The following is a 22,854-nucleotide window of genomic DNA, read 5'->3' on the forward strand; positions in this document are numbered from 1 at the left end:
CACACCCAGAAGAGTAGATTTATGGAACTCTTTTTTAAAGGTGATGGATAAAAAAAGTCTGTGTGCCAGGCCTTTTTAAATTAACTGCAATTTCCCATGGCCACCGATAAATAGCAATGGTAACATCTCTCAGAAGCAAACCTCTCAGAACTGCAACACACAGCATGGAAAGCTATCAAGCAAAAAAAAATGACCACTTTTTATCTAGTCCTGCAATTCAACAAGCCCACCACTGGGTGGGAAACCACCACTGCAAAAGCTAAGAGCTCTGACCAATAATTAGCGTCCACTTGGGCGCTTTCATTAGAGTGATCTTACTGACTGGAAAAGACCTTTAATAGGTTCACATACAGAGGACCCAAGATGGAAAAACTGACTTCAGACAGTAGCCGTTGCAGCATTTAAAAAACCCACAACTGACAAATCAAACAACGAATACTTTCAAACCTTCCCCCCAACAAGAGAGAGAATAGTTCTGTACCCTTGTACAACAATTCCCAACTTGGATTACAGTATTATCTCTGCCTAGCCTCACCTCCAGGAGACTGCCCGCCACAGCAGCCTCCTGCCAATTTTGGATGGCACAGACAAGATGTCGTGTCTTAAATGTGCAGCCCTAAAGACTGCTCCAGGACCCCATGGGAACGGGGGAATGAAGAATCAGATGCCCTGATCCCTAATTTTTACACTGTGAAAAACAACTCGCATAGCTTGGCAGTCAGCAGCGTGAAACCCATCACTGCCACAGCACGCCCTACTGCTGCTGCCCTGCCGTGCAAGTCCAGCACTAAATTCCCCGCGGGGAAGTCCCCACCGCGCTGTGAGCTGCCAGCCAAAGGTGAGGAGTCCTGAGGGCACAGAGAGACTCTGCAGCGCCAGGCCAGAGAGCACACAGCTTTTAGGGCATTTACCAGCTTCAGGTCTTCATTCGGAAGAGCATTAAAGCTCATTTTCATTCCAAGGACTGCCTGCAGTTTCTGTTGCCACAACCTGAAACTTCCTGTTCTGCACTCAAGACCAAGCAGCCAGTTCATGTGCCAGGAGCTATTGCACCTGGCATTAAGTAGCCACTCTTCTTAGTTAATTTACTGAAAAAAAATAATTAAAAACCCGCTAATCTTGCTGGCAAGAGCATGCAGTTGCATATCCTGGGGAAGGGCAAATGCAGCGATTTTAACAGTCCTCATCATGGGCAGTGAAAGGCAGCGATCATGCGTCAGCACTATTAGCCCGAACATTAGCTGTTTGTCTCCTGCAAAACCATACCTCAGTATCAATTCATTATTTCATGTTTCTTTTCCAGATCTTGAATCACAGAAATATACAGCCCTCCAGATTTACAAAAAAAAATAAAAAATAAAAAAACATATCTCCTTTCCCATGCACCCTTCAAGATTCCCAGCCTGCGCAGTGTGCAAGTGCACATGTGAAAGGTCTGCAAGAACGCTACCGAGTCACTGCTCACAGCACTGCAGGTGCTGCACACTGCGAACTGAGATAAAGATTCAAGAGATGAAAAGCACACAGGGCAATAAAAGTCGAAGTATAACCCTTAAATACAGTGGCAATAAGAAGAGGACACCATTTTTTAAAGTGCTGCAGCTTTGCAAAGTCGGAGTGGTCTATTTTACAGGAAGAATGAACCTAACTCTTACATTAGAATAATCGCACAAGTAAACCTAGAACAGTTCTACAATGCTATATGCAAACTTATTGCCTGATTTTACTGCCTAGGATGTTTTTAATCCAGTGGATTGAAAATACAAACCAGTGCCAATAGTAATTTATGTGCCACGAACAATGTCCATGTATTATTCCATTTTTAAGAAAAAACCACAAGCAATGCCTGTAATCACAGACAAAACGCTGCAAGATAAGTGGGATTACACAACTTTACACTCAGATTTGAGCACTGCATAGTTGTAACTGGCTGTAACTCCCTAAATTGTCTCCCGATTGCCAGAGAGGACAATTACTCAAAAAGGGGAAAGTAGACAAAAACAGTTTCTACAAGGAATTACTGATTAATTACAAAAATGTGATTTCTTTTTTTTTTTTTAACAGTATCAGTGATTACGGGAAGAAGAAAAAGTACTATTATTGATTGATCTACATGCCAGAAAGGAGGAAGTTCTCTCTCCACACCTTTTTAATCTCATAGTCTTACATGGACCTGTTGGAATGGGTCCAGCGGAGGGCCATGATAGATGATCAGAGGGCTGAAGCACCTCTCCAATGAGGACAGGCTGGAAGAGTTGGGGTTGTTCAGCCAGGAGAAGAAAAGGCTCTGGGGATACTTTATAGCAGCCTTTCAGTATTTAAAGGGGGGCTACAGGAGAAATGGGGAGGGACTCTTTATCAGGGAGTGCAGGGATAGGATGAGTGGTAACAGTTTTAAACTGAAAGAGGGGAGACTTAGGTTAGATATTAGGAAGAAGTTCTTTACTGTGAGGGTGGTGAGGCACTGGAACAGGTTGCCCAGGGAAGCTGTGGCTGCCCCATCCCTGGAAGTGTTCAAGTCCAGGCTGGATGGGGCTTTGAGCAACCTGCTCTAGCGGGAGGTGTCCCTGCCCATGGCAGGGGGGTTGGAACTCGATGATCTTTAAGGTCCCCTCCAACTCTAACCATTCTATGATTCTATGAATAACAGTGATAGGCCTCCTGAAAACTGCTTTGGTTCTCTCCCTCGGTAAAGGAAAATAATAAAAAAAAAAAAGGAAAAAAAAGAAAACCAAACAAAACCCCCAAATTCTGTGTCTTCGAGTTCCTGGCTAACTTAATTCCTCCCTGTGCCAGCTCTGCCTCAAGCAGTATTTTTTGTGGATACCTGTAGCATTTCAAGATTATCAGCCATAGCGTAAATTGGAAGTTATGCAATAGCACAGAGTTTGCCCTTCACCCCTGGTTTCCCCAGGATTACCTGCTATTAAATTTCCCTGGTTCTTCTTCTCTAGCATGATGGAAGTCCAAGCTCAACTCTGCATCAATGCCAAGACCACAGTAATTGTTCATCTGTACAATCTGTCAAAAAAAAAAAAATTGTATTATTTCCTCCTTACGTTTATAAATGAAGAGGTTCCAAAGTTTTTCAACAAAAGTAAGCTTTGCAGATGATCCTTCCAAGTCACTTGCATCTTGACAGATTCTGGAAAACATTTTCCAGAAACACTGCACTAAAAATAAAGCTGTACAGACAATTGTTGACAAGTGTAGTCATTATTTCCAAAGTATCAAAAACTTCTAAATTTAATCTTAATTGCAAGTAACAAGCATAATAAGGCAGAAATACAAACAAATGCAGAAATAAAACAAACTCAACTTCTCAAAGTGATTCTATGCAGTAACTACAAAAGTTGCTGAAATCTAACACCACTATTATTTTTGGCATCAGCCATGGATTTATCATGACATCACTGGGAAGACGCTTTTCCTCACGTTGGAAGGTGACCAGCTCACAGCAGATGAGAGAGGAACTCACTTCACCTACTCAGCTGCATTTTAAATAGCTCCCTATAAGCCAATCTCAAGTTTCTACAGATTTCAACCATTTCTCTGATTAATTCTTCCTTTGCATGCCAGTTCACTACATAGCTTTTCTATCCTAGTCTTCGACTCTCCCACCCTTCACTTTTAAACAAGCAGATCAGGCACGCAGGGCCAATCAACCCCTGCCTTCACCAAGCGAAAAACAGTTGGAACCTGAGCATCTTAAATCCTCCAATCAACATGTAATGCCCAGGATTTTCCAGTGACTGGACTAAAATCTTAGACAACTGCTACCATTATTACAATTTCCTACTTTCTCTTTGCCACCCCCTTCTCCAATTTCTTTGTCTGAAGATAAACAGAACCAGGACTCACAAAAAGCTCTGAAGTCACTGTCTACAATCAACATTTTTATCTTCCTAAACAGAAATAAGTAATACAAACCAAGGGACAGGGACTTTCACTCCAAAAAAATAAAACAGATGCCACATATACAGACATACGATGGCAGTAAGATGACAGAGGGATTAACTTCTTGTATATGCTAGCAACTTGTAGTCATTTTTTAAACGGTTAAAGGAAAGATGAGAGTGCTTTGGGGGGTGGGGGCATATGGGTATTTTTTGGTCGACACTCCAGTTTCACTAGTCTTGTGGAAAGTGTTTGGCGTTCCTTCAAAAAGCTCTTCTATTTGAGAAATAAATTTCTTTCTCACTGAAGCAAATAGATACGCCATTGTCACTTGAATCTTCTTGTTAATCCCCTATCAGATACTTTTTGCCAAACAGCTACGAGGTGTGTTCTGCAGCCAACCTGCAGTTCTACCAAAACTGAAGCACTATATCCAAACCTATGCTGTGTTCACTAAGGAATAGCTCAGGAAGGCCCAAGGTCAAAGACAGGTGAGCAATAAAAGATTAAACTGCATTTATAATCTATCTTCTTTGTGATTTTTGCTGGAACAACAGTTCCTAAGAACCAAACCCAAACCAGTGCTCAGCTCACCTTTGGAGGCTCAGGTTCTGCAACCCCATTCTCTGCGCCTTCAGCTGGTTCCTCTGCATCCAAAAGGATAGTCCAGCGATCCATGAGAACGTCATCTGCCTCATCCACGGAAACCAAAATCGAGTAGGGGTCCTCCCCACTGTAGCCAGCTCCCCAGCGCAAGACCCTCCCTAAGTCATTACCTGGGCAACAAGGAAGAACCCCAAAATATGACTGCAATTCCAAAGTTAGCTAAAAGCACAAAAGAGTGCATCAGCCCTGTTCTACAAATCAAATTGCATCACCGTGCTCCAAACAAGTCATGGAAGTAGTTGGACTGGAGTGAAAAGTTAACAAGCAGAAAAAAATACCTAAGCGTTGTTGTGGTTGCACATGTGCTTGGTGTCACATAAAGAGGCACTGCCTCATCTGAAAAGTTTTCACAAAAAGTGACAAAAAAACCTATTATAGAGTTGAGAAGTCAGGGAGCAGCTGAGTTCACTGGTTTACAGCAAGGGCTGATGCACCTGTGGTTATCAGGAGGAGAATATTTTGCCCTCTCCAACTCCTGCCCACTGAAGACACACCCACACCAACCCTGCTTTTCATTCAGGAAGCATCACTGATGTTTCCTTGAAAACCTGATATTGCATTTGGTCTCCAACACTGGCCAGAACTGAATCATGGCACCTTTACTGCAAATCTGAGTTGTTTGTCAGATGAGTAAACAAAGGTAAGTATTCTGGAGGACTTCTGCCCTCAGAAGGGTGCTCGCTGTGATTCTCACCTGTTCCTAACGGTAAGATGGCTACCGAGGGCTCTGAGCACACCAGCTTGTGCCTGATCTCCTCCAGCGCACCAAGGACCCAGCCGACGGTCCCGTCCCCTCCGCACACCAGCACGCGGAAGGAGGGGACTTTAGAGAATGTGTGAAACCTCCGTTGAGAAACAAAGCGAAGAGGAAAATAAATGTTACAACGTAGTGCAGGAAAAGCAAAGCCTCCTGACAGGCTGTTTAAGATAACACATTATTATTAGATTTCTCCCCCACCCCCATCCCTCCCATTCACCATCAGTTCCAGGATCAACTTCCAAGTGAATGGAAAAATAGGAACTTTTAGATAAAGCTGTTTAAGAAGAGTGAAAACCACATTCTTCTAAGATTCTTCACAGCTAGAGTTAAATTGTTAATCACTTCCTTTTTCACCAGAGACACAGAGATCTAACTATTCATAATTTCAATGTGAACATCTATAGCTCTCGAGCCTAGTGGAGATGTCGATTAGTGGGGTTTTGTTTGTTTGTTTGTTTGTTTTCAATTAGTCATAGGACTCACAGTACGTTTTCTTCCTCATAGTACTATTTACCTGGTCGCTCTTACCTTTTGTGGCTTTTCATCCTAAATATCAAGATATCCTGCAAGGGAATTTTTATTTTCCATTGCAGAAGAAGCAATGAACAAGTGGAAGCGTTTGCCACAAAACTACAGAAAGACTCCATGGACAAAACAATGTGAACTAATTACTGAAGTTGCAGCTTGAACTGCATTAGAAAGACAAAAGAATTACACAGTTCTGACAAATGGCTTGGTTTGCGCAGCTTGTTTTTCTTGTCTTCTGCATAAGCTGCATTTCTCCCATGAAAACTTTTGTTCTGAAGAGCCTGTCATGACAGCTCTTTATTAGAGCAGTCCTGAAGGAATGAGCCTACTCTGAGTAAGCCACAACCGTCACTTTCAGTTTTATGAAGCTGGTAACAAAGTCGTGTTGATTAAATCAAGTAATGGGTTCCTGCCTCCCTACAAGCACATTATGTTCTGTTCCTTGTATTTAGAAATGTTGCAGCTGTGACCAGGCAGGCCCTGTTAATTCTGTAACTGTGGCCAAGTTTCAAGAGTTGAAGAAAGAAAATTTTATTATACTTTCCTATTAGTTCCCATGAAACATCAGAGGAAACAAAAGCAAAAATGAGCCCTTGTTGGGCAATGTGACGTTTCTCTTTCCATCCCCCTTCAATTATAAAATCTTTTTTTTATCTTCAATAATTATTAAATCTGTGTCACTGTAAAGTGGATATGACTTTCCCAGGACTGGACTCTATTAGACTTGACACATGCATATACAGCAGGAACTACTATATTCTCTTTTCTTCAGAGAACCTCAAAGTTTGGATCTATTTTCGCAGTGAGAGAGAACCAGACAGAAGGAGTGATCCACTGCTCCGGTTTTCAGGCACAGAACAGAAGCAATTTAGATCTTCACAACAGGTGAATCTTGTGATCTATCCTTTCAAAAAATAACAGAAAAAGGTAACTAAAAAAATTAAAAGATCTGATGACTTACCCAGGCAGTGGGCCACCATTGGTAAGCTCAAAGACCTGATGTGGGTTTAGCAGCTTTCTAAAACTGTACAGCAGATCCCGACCTTTTAGACCACCACTTTTTGGATTCACAAATACAAGAAGTGGGCAGCAGTTCCGTGGTATCTTGGAAGCCTGAAAGAAGACAAGAAAGAGGATTAGTCAAAATCTGGCCAGGCAGGAAAATTACTACTGCATCTCAGACATGTTTCCTGATGCTTCCTTGATACTTAGTAAGAAAAATGCAGATTTGATAAATGGAAAGATTCAACGTCCCAACAATCACAGAATTTTCATAGTTGGAAAGGACTTCTGAGATCACCGAGTCCAACCACCCCCACAGACTCAAAAGACCCCCACAATCTCGGCCACTAGAGCATGACCTGAAGTGCCTCATCTACACGCTTCTTAAATACCTCCAGAGATGGTGACTCAACCACTTCCCTGGGCAGGCTGTTCCAGTGCCAATGGACAGCTTAGCTGCTGATCTTGTTTTTCTGGGAACTGAAGTTTCCTTAACCCACTCCAACTACACAGTTGAGCCTAATGCTAAAAACAAAGGCACTGTAAGTCCTTCCTACGCATTTTCCGTAAACAGTCTATGCCAAAGAACAGTGTGAGGGGATAAGGTACCTTCCAGAGTCATGTACAATTCAAACACTTCCCTTACAAAGAGAGAACTTCTCCCCAAAACAACGGAAACATTTGTCTTTAGTTTTGTGGTCGTCTTAGAATACATGTTAATTTAGAAGGACAAAACACTTCAGAACGAGGGTGTTCAGGGCAGACTCTGGCACGTCCCTTCCCACAGAATAAGAGGCTGAAAGCTTCTTTTAAAAAAGATATTTAAAACTTTTAATCAGGAGTATTTGGTGCCAGTATCTTATGGTCCTCACACCTCTACAGAAGCCGCCGCTGCTGAAAGGGCTCTCAAAGCTTGGCCATGCTGTGGGGGAGCCTGGTGCCCATCCAGAAACCACCCCAAAAGAACCCACAGCACATGGGAGAGGAGGGATTTCCTGGGGTACTCCACGGACTATGCAGAAATGGTACCTGCAGCCTCACTGGAGATCAAAACTCCCAGCCACAGAAGCACACCCTTGGGACAGGTTTTCAGCCAGCCAGCCCATAAATCACTCCATAAAACGATTCGTAAATGGTTCTAGAAAGATCAGAAAGTGCCAGCACACCTTTCATCCATCCTGCCACAGGGCTGCGGGGCAAGTATGCACCAGGAAATCCCGCTGGGCACTTTAATGAGCAGGCTTCAGAGCAGAAATGTTTGCCACAGTCCCCAAGTCGTGGTAATTTGTATGTACAAATTGGACGGCATTCAGGGAACAGCAATTTGTCACGCAGCTGACAGGATGGATTCAGGGAACAGAACAACAGTGCTAAATATAAGTCAATTTAGACAAGAATGATTCAGGGGGGCGGTGAAGCAGCGGCATGACCGCAGCGTGCAAACATGCGGAGAGACACCAACAGCTCCGGAGGGGAGGAGACGGCACCCAGAGAGCCCGTCGGCTGCTGTCCAGGAGTGACCACCAGAGTGTGAACTAAGGCAAAGAATGGAGAAATCAGGACAAATTAATAAGTAACTTTGTGGGGAAGCAAACTGGAGTCTGATGTTGGGATACCCCAGACCACTGTCTATCTGTGGGCTGATCTGGACACTTAAAAACAAACGATCCTTTGGGGCTTCCCAGTATTTGAGAGATTTCCTAAAAGAGCTGTGTGCTAATCCTTTGCAAGTCACACCCTGCCAGATGTGTCAAGATACCTGCAAGCACATAAAAATCCTTCTCCTCTGTGTCACTGCCTGCATCAGAAATGCCCTCTGCCATCCAGCGTGACTCGCGGGCTCAAAGAGAAAACACACTGGGAAAAGGAACACCAAGCAGGGTAAGAAGGTTGGTGGAGCAGGCACACACTTCTCTTGCCCCTTCCTTCCTTCCTTAGATTCTACCACAGACACTCAATTTGAAAACATGTATGTTTTCTAAAAAAAAATTAGCCAAACATGGGCTATTTTGGCTGACAAAGAGCCAGAAGAGCCTTAAAATTTAGTTTTACTGGAAAGGTTTCACTGCTGGCAAAACACCTGGGCTGGCAAGACAGGGGCTGCGAAGCTGTCCACACCGCTTTCTCCAGAGGAGCCACCGTCACGCTGTACTGTGATGACTGCCGCGTCAAAACACCTCTTGCCTCCATATTCAGGCATTATTGGAAAAGGGGAAGCAATTACTGAAAGCATGCCCAACACACAAGAGTAATAGATTTATTTCTGTTAAGCGTGTGGAAAGGATATCTGCAGCCAGCAAAGGAAGTCTAAGGAAAACAATGCATGCCACTGTCACAAAAGGGAAGGACTTCACGAGCTGGAAGGTCAACAGCTCAAGGATCCACACATCCCAACGAGAGAAGTGGATTTCCTCTCCTCGAGCCACCACAGGCATTAATAACAACAATAAGCAGAGCTCTGGGTTTTCCAGAAGCAAAGCCCTTCTCATTACTCCACCAGTTTCTGCACCATCCCTTGCCATATCCCATTATAAATGGTCCTTTGAAAAACCCACAAGCAACAAAAGGCAGAGCAGCTCTGAAAGGAAACACCACGTCCCACAGGGTAACAGGGCAAACTGTTCCCTTCCTGCGCTCCCTGTTCCAGAGTCTACTCTTCCCTACCTTCCTGCCTGACCACTTCCCACTTATTCCTCTTCAAAGATTTTTTGCTGCTTAAATTTCACCTCCAGTCATTTCAACTTTCTGAACAACACAGGCTATCTGAAACCTCAGGCTTGGTTCAACACCTGGAAATTTGTGGGGTTTTAAAAAAGGGGCAGTAAAGTGATAACAGAAAGAAAAAAATATTCACTTCTGCAGCTCAGAGAAAATAAACACTTTTTCAAAAAAGAATGAGAGAAAAGAAACCATCCCAACATTCAAGTCAAACAAATACCTTGAATGTGGACAAGAGCATTTGATTACCTTCTCCTCTTCAGGAAATCAGTTTCTAAAAATACTGGTTTTGGACATTTAGAAGTGACATGTTGAACACATGTTTTACATTACTTGCTTTTACAGGCAAGTTCTAACACACTGGGTTTAAAACCAAGTAACTAAAATAATTCACGAGGAACTTCAGGGAATCACAATGATTTTTGAAGCATGGTAAGCTCCAAGGCACTCAAAAGCACAGCTGTGTTTTGGAAATCATCTGAGGTCTTACCCAAGTAAATATATATTCTTGCAAATATGTATTTACAGTTTCTACAAAACTGTCATCTAAATTTCCTAATTTGTCAAGTGTCAATATTGCACCAAAAAAAAAAAGAAAGTGAAACATTTACCCTGCATCCTACTGAGACACAAGGAGCTGTGGAGAATGCCTGAGCAGTCCTACCACTCAAACTCATCTTTGTTCAAGCATCTTCTATTGTAAATCCCTAACTATACCTATTTAGGACAAAACGCTCCTATGTAGAATGAACAGAAATATTCTAGGAAGTGCTTAGACTTACGGTTAACTTGCTTCCCATCATCACTCTTCATTAAGCTTAAAGATGTAAGAAACACTACTAAATCCCTAGATAAAGGCCAGCTTCTAAGAAAACAATTGTTTTTCAGCAGGGTTTAAAAACTCTTTGGCAGTTTGCACAGCAGAGGAAGGCTGCTGCCCTGCCTTCTGGAAAGTACACGCTCCGTTACAACTATGGACGGCCACTCTTACGCTGCAGAATTCTTTAATATACCTTAATAAAGCCCCAGTGGGGACGGGCGAATGAGTTTGTTTCTGGGCAGAAGGGGATGTGTGACTCACAGCCCGAGGACTCCCTTCCCCCTTTAGCCCTGGCTTCAGTGCTCCGCCAGAGGAGTGAAATCTATAGAGGGGTTTTGGGTTGGCCGGCATTCAGGAAGGGATTTATTGCTCGTTTCTCAGAGGCAGCCGAGGGAGGCCGTGTGATTTAGACACTCTGACAGTCACTGTGAATTGCTTAATTTGTCAGGATTAGCACAACGTGGCTTCAGGCTGGGGTAAGATATTTATTATTATCCAGGCTAATCCCCTTTTTGTTGACCGTACTGTGTAATCACATCTCATGACGAAGCAGAACAAGTTGTTCTGTGCCACAGGCCTGACATGGCATGACAAACATGGCCCATCTTCCAGGGTGGTGAGCAGTCTCCAGGAACCACAGATACCTCCAAGTGATAGGTAGAATTCAACATTTGCAAGCATCCACCATGTGCGAGGACTCACGATGCCCCAAGCACAAACTTCCCCCATCCTGGCCAGAAAGGAGCCATTGTATCCCATGAGGAATGATGTGCAAGGTGTCCCAGTGCACCCGGAGCAGCAGCTGGGTCAACACAGCAGGAGCTCGAGCCTTTTCTTTGCTTTTGGGGCAATTGCGGCAGTGGAAGAAGGGTGGAAAGTGACCTTTCAAGGTGTTCTGGCTAAGAGGGCCATTAAACTCTCATTTAAACGGGACACATTTGTGTGAGGAATTAGTGGAATGGAAATGGAAAGTTTTACCCATTTGGCAAACTCCTGCATCTTTTTCTACTACTCTTAAGGAAGCTAAGCACAGTACATCAGAGGGCAGTACGCTGGTAAGTGCCATTAGGGAAAAAGCCACAAAAACTTGTCATCTTCGTGCTGACATAGGCCTTGCACAACTCTCTGCTGATCTCCTTGTTTGCCAGCACTGCAGAAGGAGTTCTGGTAAATGAGCTTTCAATTCAAAGATTCAGCCCTGCAATGTCTCCCACCTTGACAGGCTGCCAAAGAATGACACTAAACTGCCCCTGCAGTCCCTACACAGCAGCCAAACAGCTTTGTAAGAAACTGTATTATTTTTGTCACACCCCAACAAAGAAGAATTCTTCAAATGAATTCCTTCATTTGAATATTGCAAAATGAAAAAGTCTTTGATTAAATTCATGAGATCGTGAAACAGCAGAACAGATCAATGCACCTGATCACACTAATTGCCCGACTTTCTAATAAGCAATTAGTGCAAACTGATTCTGCATTCAAACTCTTCAGTAATGATAACAAGAGGATCAACTGCCATAGAGACCAGCTTCAGGGCAGGTAAGACTGCGCTGGGGAAGGGTTCTGTAGCGGAAAAGGCCAACGAGAAGCTCTTTTTAGGGCTTTTTTTGAAGCCGGGACAAGGCCCCTGCTTGTCCTGGGGGCTGTCAGCTGGGGGGGCGGTGCTGCTGAGCGAGCCTGGGCGGAGCCGCCACCACCCCCGGTTTATCCCACCTCCAGGGGATAAAAGGTGTCAGGGAGGGCAGGGACTAGTCCCTGCCCACAGAGCACAGAGGGAGCAACCAGAGCCGGTGTGTGTACCGGCCAGGCCCAGTGCTTCTACTGGCGTACACAGTAAGGTCAGTCGCTCCTGGGGACTCAGCTATGGTTGCTACCAGATGGAAGGCTATGTTTGGGAAAGCTGTGGGTACCCAGAGCGAGGCCCCACGCAAACATATGGGTGTGCAGGCCTCTGGGTGCAGAGAGTGCCGGAGCCTGGCGCTGGCAATGGAGGGTAGCGGAGACACCACCTGTATAAGATGTGAACAGGTGAATGATCTGCTCTACCTGGTGGCCCAGCTGAAGGATGAAGTGGAGAGGCTGAGGAGCATCAGGGAGTGTGAAAGAGAAATTGACTGGTGGGTGCACTCCCTGAGAGTAGGGGAACAGGTTGAGGCCCTGTGTAAATCGGAGGACCCTCTCCCCTCTTCTCATCAAGCAACAGGAGAGGATCTCAGAGAAGAGGAGGAATGGAAACAGGTCCCTGCTCGGGGAAGCAGGCGAGTCCCCTCCCAACCTCTCCCAGCTTCCCAGTTACCCCTGCAGAACAGGTATGGAGTCCTGCAGGAGGAACTGGCCGATGGAGAGGAGGATGGCACACCAAGACTAGAGAAGACAGAAAGTACACGTCACAGCGGACCCAACTTCACCACTAGCTCCAAAAGGAAAAGGAGAAAGGTCATAGTTGTGGGTGACTCTCTGTTGAGGGGGGCAGAGGGACCAATATACCGCCCTGACCCGCTACACAGGGAAGTCTGTTGCCTCCCTGGGGCTCGGGTCAGGGATGTGACAAACAAACTCCCAGACCTAGTAAACCCCTCTGATTATTACCCCCTGTTAGTATTTCAGGTGGGTAGTGATGAAATGGGTAGGAGGAGGCTGAAATCAATTAAAAGAGATTTTAGAGCCTTAGGGCAGCAGCTCAAGGGGTCAGGAACACAAGTGGTCTTCTCTTCTATCCCACCAGTGGCAACTGTGAATAAAGAAATTGATAGGAAGAGGCAACAGATCAACTTGTGGCTCCAGGACTGGTGTTACAGGCAGGGCTTTGGGTTTTTCGAACATAGGTGGCTATATGAGACACCTGGCATGCCATTGTCAGGTGAGACACAGCTGTCCCAGAGGGGGAAAAGAATTTTGGGGCAGGAGTTAGCAGGGCTCATTGACCGGTCTTTAAACTAGATATGAGGGGGGAAGGGGAGATAACTGGGCCTGTCAAGATTAAACCTGAGGAAAGCATGCCACGGTTTGAAGGAGGCCACATTAGTGAGGACTCACACTCTGACGTTTCATCAGAGAAAGGTGATAGACGTTTAGAAATTACTGCTAGAGAACAATGGGAAAACCCTTTCCTAGAAGGGGAAAAGGGTACTAGGCTAAGAGTTAACAAAGCTCACAGACAGAGCTTTAAGCCGAAAGTTAAGGGGGATGGGGATAAAACCAGGCCCGCTGGTAATGAACCTGAGTGTCAAGGGCCAAAGATGGGGGTGAAATCAGTAGCCCAGGTCAAGTGCATCTACGCTAATGCACGTAGCATGGGCAACAAACAGGATGAGCTGGAAGCCATGGTGCGGCAGGACAACTACGACATAGTTGCCATCACGGAAACGTGGTGGGACGATGGTCATGACTGGAATGCTGCAATAAGTGGCTATAAGCTCTTCAGAAGGAATAGGCAAGGAAGGAGGGGGGGGGTGTGTGGCTCTGTACATTAGGGAGTTGTTTGACTCTATAGAGATAGACTCCAGTGATGAAGAAGTGGAGTGTTTATGGGTAAGGGTGAAAGGGAAGGCTAACAAAGGTGATTTTGTGCTGGGAGTCTGCTATAGACCACCCAACCAGGATGAGCAGGTTGATGAGGTATTCTATAAGTGGCTGGCTGCAGTCTCGCAAACGCCAGCCCTTGTTCTAGTTGGGGACTTCAACTTACCAGACATCTGCTGGAAATATAACACAGCAGAGAGCAGGCAGGCTAGGAGGTTCCTCGAGTGTATGGAGGATAACTTCCTGACACAAATGGTAGGTGAGCCTACCAGGGGAGGTGCCTTGCTAGACCTACTGTTCACAAATAAAGAAGGGCTAGTTGGGGACGTGGAGGTCGGAGACAGTCTTGGGCTTAGTGATCATGAAATGGTTAAGTTTTCCATTCATAGTGAGGTAAGGAAGGGGATTAACAAAACCTCCATCTTGGACTTCCGGTGGGCAGACTTTAACCTGTTCAGAACCCTGGTTGGGAGAGTCCTGTGGGAGGTAGTCCTGAGAGACAAAGGAGCCCAGGAAGGCTGGACGCTCTTCAAGAGGGAAATCCTAAAGGCCCAGGAGCAGGCTGTCCCCATGAGGCGCAAAATTAAAGGGCGGGGAAAATGGCCGGCCTGGATGAACAAAGAGCTCTTGATGGGACTTAAAGAAAAAAGGAAGGTTTACCACCTTTGGAAGAGGGGACAGGCAACTCGGGAGGAGTACAGAGATTGTGTTAGGTCATACAGAGAAAAAATCAGGAAGGCAAAAGCCCAGCTGGAACTCAACCTGGCCATTAATATAAGGGACAACAAAAAAAGTTTTTATAAATACATCAACAAAAAGAGAGTGACAGAGAATGTCCATCCCTTACTGGATGTGGGGGGAAACCTTGCAACGAAGGATGAGGAGAAGGCTGAGATACTTAATGCCTTCTTTACCTCTGTCTTTAATAGTCAGACCAGCTACCCCCAGGGTGTTCAGCTTCTTGGGCTGGAAGATAAGAATGGAGAACAGAACAACTCCCCTGTAATCCAGGAGGAAGTAGTTAATGATTTGCTTATGCACCTGGACACGCATAAGTCTATGGGGCCGGATGGCATTCACCCAAAGGTTCTCAGGGAGCTGGCAGGAGAGCTCACCAAGCCTCTCTCCATTATTTATCAACAATCCTGGTCAACAGGAGAGGTGCCAGATGACTGGAGGGTGGCCAATGTGACGCCCATCTACAAGAAGGGCCGGAAGGAGGATCCTGGAAACTACAGGCCTGTCAGCCTGTACCGGGAAAGATCATGGAGAGGATCATCCTGAGTGAGCTCTCAAGGCACGTGCAGGGCAGCCAAGGGATCAGGGCCAGCCAGCATGGGTTTATGAGAGGGAGGTCCTGCCTGACCAACTCGATCTCTTTCTATGACCATGTGACCCGCTTTCTCGATGAGGGGAAGGCTGTGGATGTTGTCTACCTGGACTTTGGTAAGGCCTTCGACACCGTCCCTCACGGCATTCTCCTGGAGAAACTGGAGAATCATGGCATAGACAAGTGTACCCTCCGCTGGATAAAAAACTGGCTGGATGGCCGTGCCCAGCGAGTTGTGATTAATGGAGCAAAATCTGGTTGGCGGCCGGTCATCAGTGGTGTCCCTCAGGGCTCAGTTTTGGGGCCAGTCTTGTTCAATATCTTCATTGATGATCTAGATAAGGGGATTGAGTGCACCCTCAGTAAGTTTGCGGATGACACCAAGCTAGGTGGGAGTGTTGATCTGCTTGAGGGTCGGCAGGCTCTACAGAGGGACCTGGACAGGTTGGACCAATGGGCCAAGGCCAATGGGATGAGGTTTAATAAGGCCAAGTGCCAGGTCCTGCATTTCGGTCACAACAACCCCAGGCAATGCTACAGGCTTGGGGAAGAGTGGCTGGAAAGCTGCCCGGCAGAAAAGGACCTGGGGGTATTGGTGGACAGCCGGCTTAACATGAGCCAGCAGTGTGCCCAGGCAGCCAAGAAGGCCAACGGCATCCTGGCTTGTATCAGGAATAGCGTGGCCAGCAGGAGCAGGGAAGTCATCGTGCCTCTGTACTCGGCACTGGTGAGGCCTCACCTCGAGTACTGTGTTCAGTTTTGGGCCCCTCACTACAGGAAAGACATTGAGCTGCTGGAGCGTGTCCAGAGGAGAGCCACCAAGCTGGTGAGGGGTCTGGAGAACAAGTCCTATGAGGAGAGGCTGAGGGAACTGGGCATGTTTAGTTTGGAAAAGAGAAGGCTGAGGGGAGACCTCATTGCCCTCTACAACTACCTGAAAGGAAACTGTAGAGAGGTGGGTGTTGGCCTCTTCTCCCAAGGGAATAACGACAGGACCAGAGGAAATGGTATGAAGCTGCGGCAAGGGAGGTTTAGATTAGATATTAGGAAGAATTACTTTACTGAAAGAGTGGTCAAGCACTGGAACAGCCTGCCCAGGGAGGTGGTGGAGTCACCATCCCTGGAGGTATTTAAGAAACGTGTAGACGTGGCTCTTCAGGGCATGCTCTAGTGCCTGGGATTGTTGGTTTGTGGTGGGGTGTTGTGTGTGAGGTTGTGGGTGTGGGGTTTAGTTGGTGGGTGCTTTTTTTTTTTTTTTTTTTTCTTTTTTTGGGGGGGGGGTTGTTGTTTGTTTGGTTTTGTGTGTTGTGTTTTTTTGTTTGTGTGTTTGTTTTTTTTTTTTTAATGTGGTTGGACTCGATGATCTCAAAGGTCCCTTCCAACCACTAAGATTCTGTGATTCTGTAATTTCTTCTGGCAGATCTGACCATGCCAGAGTAGAACTGGGTCTCCTCCACAGAAGGTGTATCCGACACACAGTATGTGGATCTCACTCGGGAAAATGAAGGACTAGCAACCTGCTAACCACCATTTTACTTCTCTGTTTTTACTGACTTTTAAGAACGTTTGTTTTGTTTGTTTGTTTCAGTTTATTTAAGTTGTAATTTGGAAAAATCATTCATTAACCATAACACTGTGGCCTTTGTTTTAATACCCATTCTTCTTCTGAGAATATGCATTAGCCCTTCATTCCCTAATTCTTTGTATTTCACCCACAAGAGGAATGTCAAACACAGCATAATTGTAATATTGTGCTCAGTTCCTGTGCTAAGTATTTCCTCGTGCTGTATTTAAATGGTCACATATATAAAGTATAAACATAGGATAACAGTATCATAGGATAAAAGGATAATCTAGGTTGGAAAATACCTCAGGAGGTCATCTAGTCCAATTGCTTACCAAAGTAGGGTCAACAATCACTCATCAGCTTACCCTGGATAATTAGTGAACGGTGTAAGCTGGGTGGCCAAAGAACATATGAACAACATTCGAAATATTATTTAGATTAACTCTTGGCTCATCTCAGTGAGACGACCAAATATAAGCAATACACACTGAAATGATAACAAAACATATGTGCACATGTACAGCCCCTTTCTCCTTCTTACCTATTAGAAATTCATAGAATCATAGAATCATCCAGGTTGGAAGAGACCCTTGGGATCATCGAGTCCAACCATCTACGCTACACTACAAAGTTCTTCCCTATATCATATCCCCCAACACCACATCTAAACGTCTCTTAAACACATCCAGGGATGGTGACTCAACCACTTCCCTGGGCAGCCCATTCCAATGCCCGACCACTCTTTCTGTGAAAAATTCTTTCCTAATGTTCAGTCTAAACCCACCCTGTTGGAGCTTGAAGCCATTCCCTCTCGTTCTGTCATTAATTACCTGTGCGAAGAGACCAGCACCAACCTCTCTACAGTGTCCTTTCAAGTAGCTGTAGAGAGTGATGAGGTCTCCCCTCAGCCTCCTCTTCCTCATACTAAACAGTCCCAGCTCCTTCAACCGCTATTCATACGACTTATTCTCCAGACCCTTCACCAGCTTCGTTGCCCTCCTCTGTACCCGCTCCAGCACCTCGATATCTCTCTTGTGTTGAGGTGCCCAAAACTGGACACAATACTCGAGGTGTGGCCTCACCAGTGCTGAGTACAGGGGCACAATCACCTCCCTACTTCTGCTGGTCACGCTATTTCTAATACAAGCCAGGATGCCATTGGCTTTCTTGGCCACCTGGGCACACTGCCGGCTCATATTCAGCTGCTTGTCAATTAGAACCCCCAGGTCTCTTTCTTCCAGGCAGCTTTCCAGCCACATTTCCCCAAGCCTGTCATCCCTAGCAGTCCCCTGTACTGGACTTTCTGAAAGACCTTGCATCAGATAACAGAGAGCATTATCCCTATTTTCCTGGCACCAAAAAATTCACTTCAAACCTATCTAGTGTCAGAAAAAACAGACACATGTAATCAACAGAGCAGAGCATGTTCAACTTCACACACCATGCACCAAATCTAGGCTCATAACGCATTTGCCTAAAAACCACCAAAACCAAGCATCCCAGAGCAGTCCTATCTTCATGCTGCCTTCTGTTTCTGATAACCGTGTTTGGACAAGGAGCGACCTTGGTTTCTAAGGATCTCACAAAAAATGCCTATGGATGCATAAGAACAAGTCTCTCACTTTTCTTGAAGGGGGGGATAGTTTTTAATCTTGCCAATTTCATGTAAGCACTGACACAAGTATCTGCTCATATAAAAAAATAATTTCATCTTCAGAAAGCCTTGACAAAGCACAGGACTCTTTAAATAAAGCAGGAGTCTAAGTATGCAATTATGGCTATTGAACTTGAGACCCTCCTATCTAAAGTTGTTTCATACTTCCCACTAATTATGTATTTTTTTTTTTTTAAGTTTTCAACCTTCTGTGAAGTTCTAAGAAGTCAAACTAAGACCTTCACTTGCCATAATGCAGCTCCAGGAAGACAGTAACTGCAAGATACACAACAGTTCAGCAGAAAGTAACTGCCTACGCTCTCTTTTGGCCAGAGCCTACATCATCCTGGTTAAAAATCACTTTTTTCAGTGAACCATTTCCCTCTTTTCACCCTGAATCTCATTTGCTGACATGAAATCTATTATTAAACCAACTGATTCATGGGAAAGTGATTTGTAACCATAAAACTTAATAAATCAGAATCAGGTCTGAATTTGTGAAAGGCCTCTTGCACAAAAATCCACAGTGCAGCCTTTAAACAAGCTCAAACTCCCTCTGCTACAGAATGAGGGAAATTAAGATACTGTAAATGTGACCATTAGCAGTACTACCTTACCTCATGGTTAGTGAGAAAACAGGTTTAGTCCCCAAAACAAAGTCATTGTAAGCATTTTAATACATGCCAGCTAAAACTAAAACCTGACCTAACTTTATGATCATTGAAAGAAATAAAGAGGAAAAAAAGATTTGTTTTTCTACCCTTTATAATTCTATAGTTATGCAATGTTATAGTTATTCCTGACACCCCAACAGTAACAGTACAAGTGACTTAACTCACAGAAGTGTATCATATACATGAAGTACAGGCTCTCAAGAACTTTTTTTTATCACACTACTTACAGAAACTCCCCATATGGCTCCTTTGAACAAAATGCATTTTCATTTACTTGCAGCAGAAAAAGTCTCAAGGTAGTTGTTTTTCTTTTAAAGACGTATTTTTAATTCAAACCCATCTCTTACCATAACTTCAGGAATCACCACGGCATTCAGAGGCTTGTCATTGACAGTTGTATCTTTAACTAGCATATATATTCTTTCAGCTTCAGAAAAGCATGAAATTTCGAGTACAACAGCACCTGTAAAGAGGCATGAGACCTATTTTTCATATATTCTGTTATTATTAAGAAATCAGTACCATTATACCACAGCAATAGCCTACTGAGTTTACTCAGGACATTATTCAGTAAAAGTTACCCTGTGACACTCTGGTTGTTGGTTGCCAGTAAATTGGGCTGTTTTGCTTTTTAAGCCTTCCTTCATACGCCCAAATACATCCCAGAATTTTGTTACAGCAAAGCAGTTTGAGGACATGAAGAACTGCAGCACAGAACTGATGCATATTTAAAGACTTCATTTGGGCTTCAGAAGCATGGCCTATTTCCATACTCTTTATCATAACTAATAGGCTGTTCTCATCATGTAAAAGTGACAAAGGTATCAGGTTTTATTTTGTATCTCATTATTAAAAACCCAGTGGTTCTATTTGTCGACAATATCTCAGTAAGAATTACTACAAGCAAAGATTTGGTTTGAGAATCAATTTAAGACCTTTATGTCAGCTTAGGTCCTGTATGGGGAAGCTGGGGAAGAAGGGAAGACAAAAAGGAAAAATTAAAGAAAACAAAATACTGTCAGGTTAATTTAAAGTAGGATACTTGGTGAGAAGGACAACAGGGCAGGAAAAGACTGAAGTGCATAATGGACAGCGTATGAGATGTAAGCTGGTAACACAACCTGGCTGCAACCAAAAGTGAGACCCAAGAAGTTGGAGAAACATAAAAACACTCAGCAAGGGAAAAAATCCAAAGAACAGTAAGAATCACATACAAGCAGAAACATCTAAAAAGCACATGCAGGTAAACTTGGTTAAATGAAGCTGTGACCTGAGAAGACTATCCCAAGCAACCCTATTCTCCACTGACAAATATGAAAAAGAGAGGGCACATCTGAAAGCTTTATGGTTTTCCTTATGAAAAGTCAGTATTAACCAGCCCCGTGGAGACCGCAAATACATGAAGGAAGCACGGGTCAGTCTTCAAAACCATGCTACAGAAAGATTCATTTAGCAGTCATGCGAAAGTTAAGCCTGTCAAAGGACGTGGAACATCCAGGATATATCTTGTACGTTTAGGTGTCCATAAGTTCTACGCTTTTAAGTTTTACCAAAGGCAGCTCTCCACCTGACCACAGCACTAACACCAGCTGCTCCGGCTCTCAGAAGCCTCATGGCTTCTCCCACCTGGCTGAAAAGAAATTCCCACAGCAAAAGCCAAGCAGCAGCTCACAGGACGAACACAGAGGTAAGTGTACTGATTTTCTTCAGACTTCCAGCCACCAAACCCCTACTGAACACTGTGCTAGGAAACACTGACTGTGAAACAACCCCATCTAGTTCAAAAGCAGTACCAAAATTATTTCAGAAGTCAAAATAAAGAGAGAGGACTTGAAGGGCTTTTAACAGGTCAGTGGTGTTAGACTGTTCAGTTGAGGTGCAAGTTCAAAAGTCTTTTTTGTGATATTTGTGATGAAATATTACCACTTTCTGGTACACAAGGCTTGAAGCCAACCTTTTTACTTTTTTAAATAAGGTAATACTAATCCACTGCTCTTCATAAAGATGTGTTACATTTTATCTGAAGGGCTTTTTTGCTTATGCAATAAGACTAACACGCTCTGAGCTTAGAGCCTCTAGTATTAGGCTGCAGTTTTGAAAATAGATATTATCTGCCAGACTAAAAATCTTGATGCTTACCTTGTGCTTGATAAACATGAGTCACAGATACTACATTTGCTGCAAAGGGAAAAAATATAAACACATAAAACCTTGGGTACATTTAGAGTAAATATTTAAAATATTTTCAAAAGTTACATAAATATAATATAAATAAATATTAAAAGTTATACAAATACAGGGAGAACCTCCAGCTAACACTTCCCCTCTCCTAAGTTCACTTTGCAAGTTAGAAAAGCTAAACTGATTTTCATAAAAGGTGACTATGAATTCTTCCTGGCATTTGAAGTTTAATACCTCTTGAAGTTGCATAAAAGATTGGGAAAAATGCTTTGTTTCCTGAAACAAAAAGCATGACACATTCCTGACACTGTTTATAGAACACACTGGTTGAGAGAATATTATGAAAAATCAATTACACTTCTTTGAAAAAGAAAAATAAACTCATTGAACTGGGCACTTGTCCATATGTGTGTGCACACACTGCTCATACTTCTCTGTGATGAGGCACAGAGCTAATGAACAATACGGAGGAGAGCCCACGCAGAAAACATCACAGGTTAACAAAGGCGAGGAACATTCACGTACAGGGAATTAAACCGCACTGCCATAATTTGCGTGGTGTAAGGTATGTAAGGTTCAGTTCTAAAAAGTGATGCTTTTTCACTAAAAAAAAAAATAAAGGTGTGGTCACATATAACTCAAGTAATGTAATAATAATTCTATGAATAATGAGCTGTTACATCTCTCATGGAACCAAGAACACGTTAAAATTAATAAAAAAGCCACCCGTGAGAGTACAAGACAGACTGATTTTTCAAAGAAGGTCAGAAAATGCTAAGAAAAAAAAATAATAGAAAGGAGCAATAGATGCTACTACATTTTATTCTGTGCAAGTGAATGTATCTTAAAATGCACCCATTTACTTACTTTTGATAGCTAATTCATCCTTGAGAATATTTGTGTATTCTTCAGGGGACAGCTGAGGTGGAAGGCCACCAACAAATAAATTTACTCGTACAATGGATTTACTGTTTTCCACAATGTAAAATCTTGTTTGATTCATCTGACGTATTGAAGTCTACCAAAAGAAAGAAAAATAAATGACATGACATTTGGCAAAAAGATATTCTGAAACAAAATCCCAAATAGTTCTGAACTTAGCGATCAAGTCCTCTACGCCTACGGAGTATCACAAACAGAAACAAACTTCAGTCCAAGCACTTAGCTTCTCTACAGAGGAGCCAGCTTGGGGGGGGTAACTGATTACTTAATTTTTCTGTAAGAAAGGGGACTCCTTACTTGCTATAGTAAAGGATCGTGTTTTTCTTTTTTCAGATTTACCTTTCTTATGTCCTTGAGTCTGTTAAGAATCAGCTCCTGGTTGTCCAAGACCATGCGCTGAACTAGAGGCAGCAAAAACATAAATCGCATTGGAAAACACTGAAAGTTTTTAATCAGGCTCAATTAAACAAAAGCAATACAAAAATTTTAGGGAAAACTCACAACTTTATGTTACTGTTAGCTGTACACAAAGTACCACGCAGACCTGAACTACTCATTATTCTACAGAAACACAATGTAGGTGCTTTGAACAG

The 22,854-nt window shown here is 43.8% G+C and overlaps 1 protein-coding gene across 1 annotated transcript in view; it reads right to left on the reverse strand.

Annotated features, from left to right (window-relative positions):
* Positions 1-22,854, reverse strand: part of DGKQ (diacylglycerol kinase theta) — a 97,830-nt gene that overhangs the window by 8,673 nt on the left and 66,303 nt on the right. Inside the window, exons 12-19 of the mRNA XM_074166571.1 lie at positions 22,601-22,662; positions 22,187-22,337; positions 21,278-21,316; positions 19,486-19,601; positions 6,813-6,964; positions 5,258-5,406; positions 4,492-4,673; positions 2,921-3,021 (exon numbers count right to left, since the gene is read on the reverse strand). Coding sequence (XP_074022672.1) covers positions 2,921-3,021; positions 4,492-4,673; positions 5,258-5,406; positions 6,813-6,964; positions 19,486-19,601; positions 21,278-21,316; positions 22,187-22,337; positions 22,601-22,662 — 952 coding nt within the window. The remainder of the gene's footprint in view (positions 1-2,920; positions 3,022-4,491; positions 4,674-5,257; positions 5,407-6,812; positions 6,965-19,485; positions 19,602-21,277; positions 21,317-22,186; positions 22,338-22,600; positions 22,663-22,854) is intronic.

Source organism: Numenius arquata, chromosome Z (assembly GCF_964106895.1).
Source record: "Numenius arquata chromosome Z, bNumArq3.hap1.1, whole genome shotgun sequence".
NCBI classification, from domain to species: Eukaryota; Metazoa; Chordata; class Aves; order Charadriiformes; family Scolopacidae; genus Numenius; species Numenius arquata.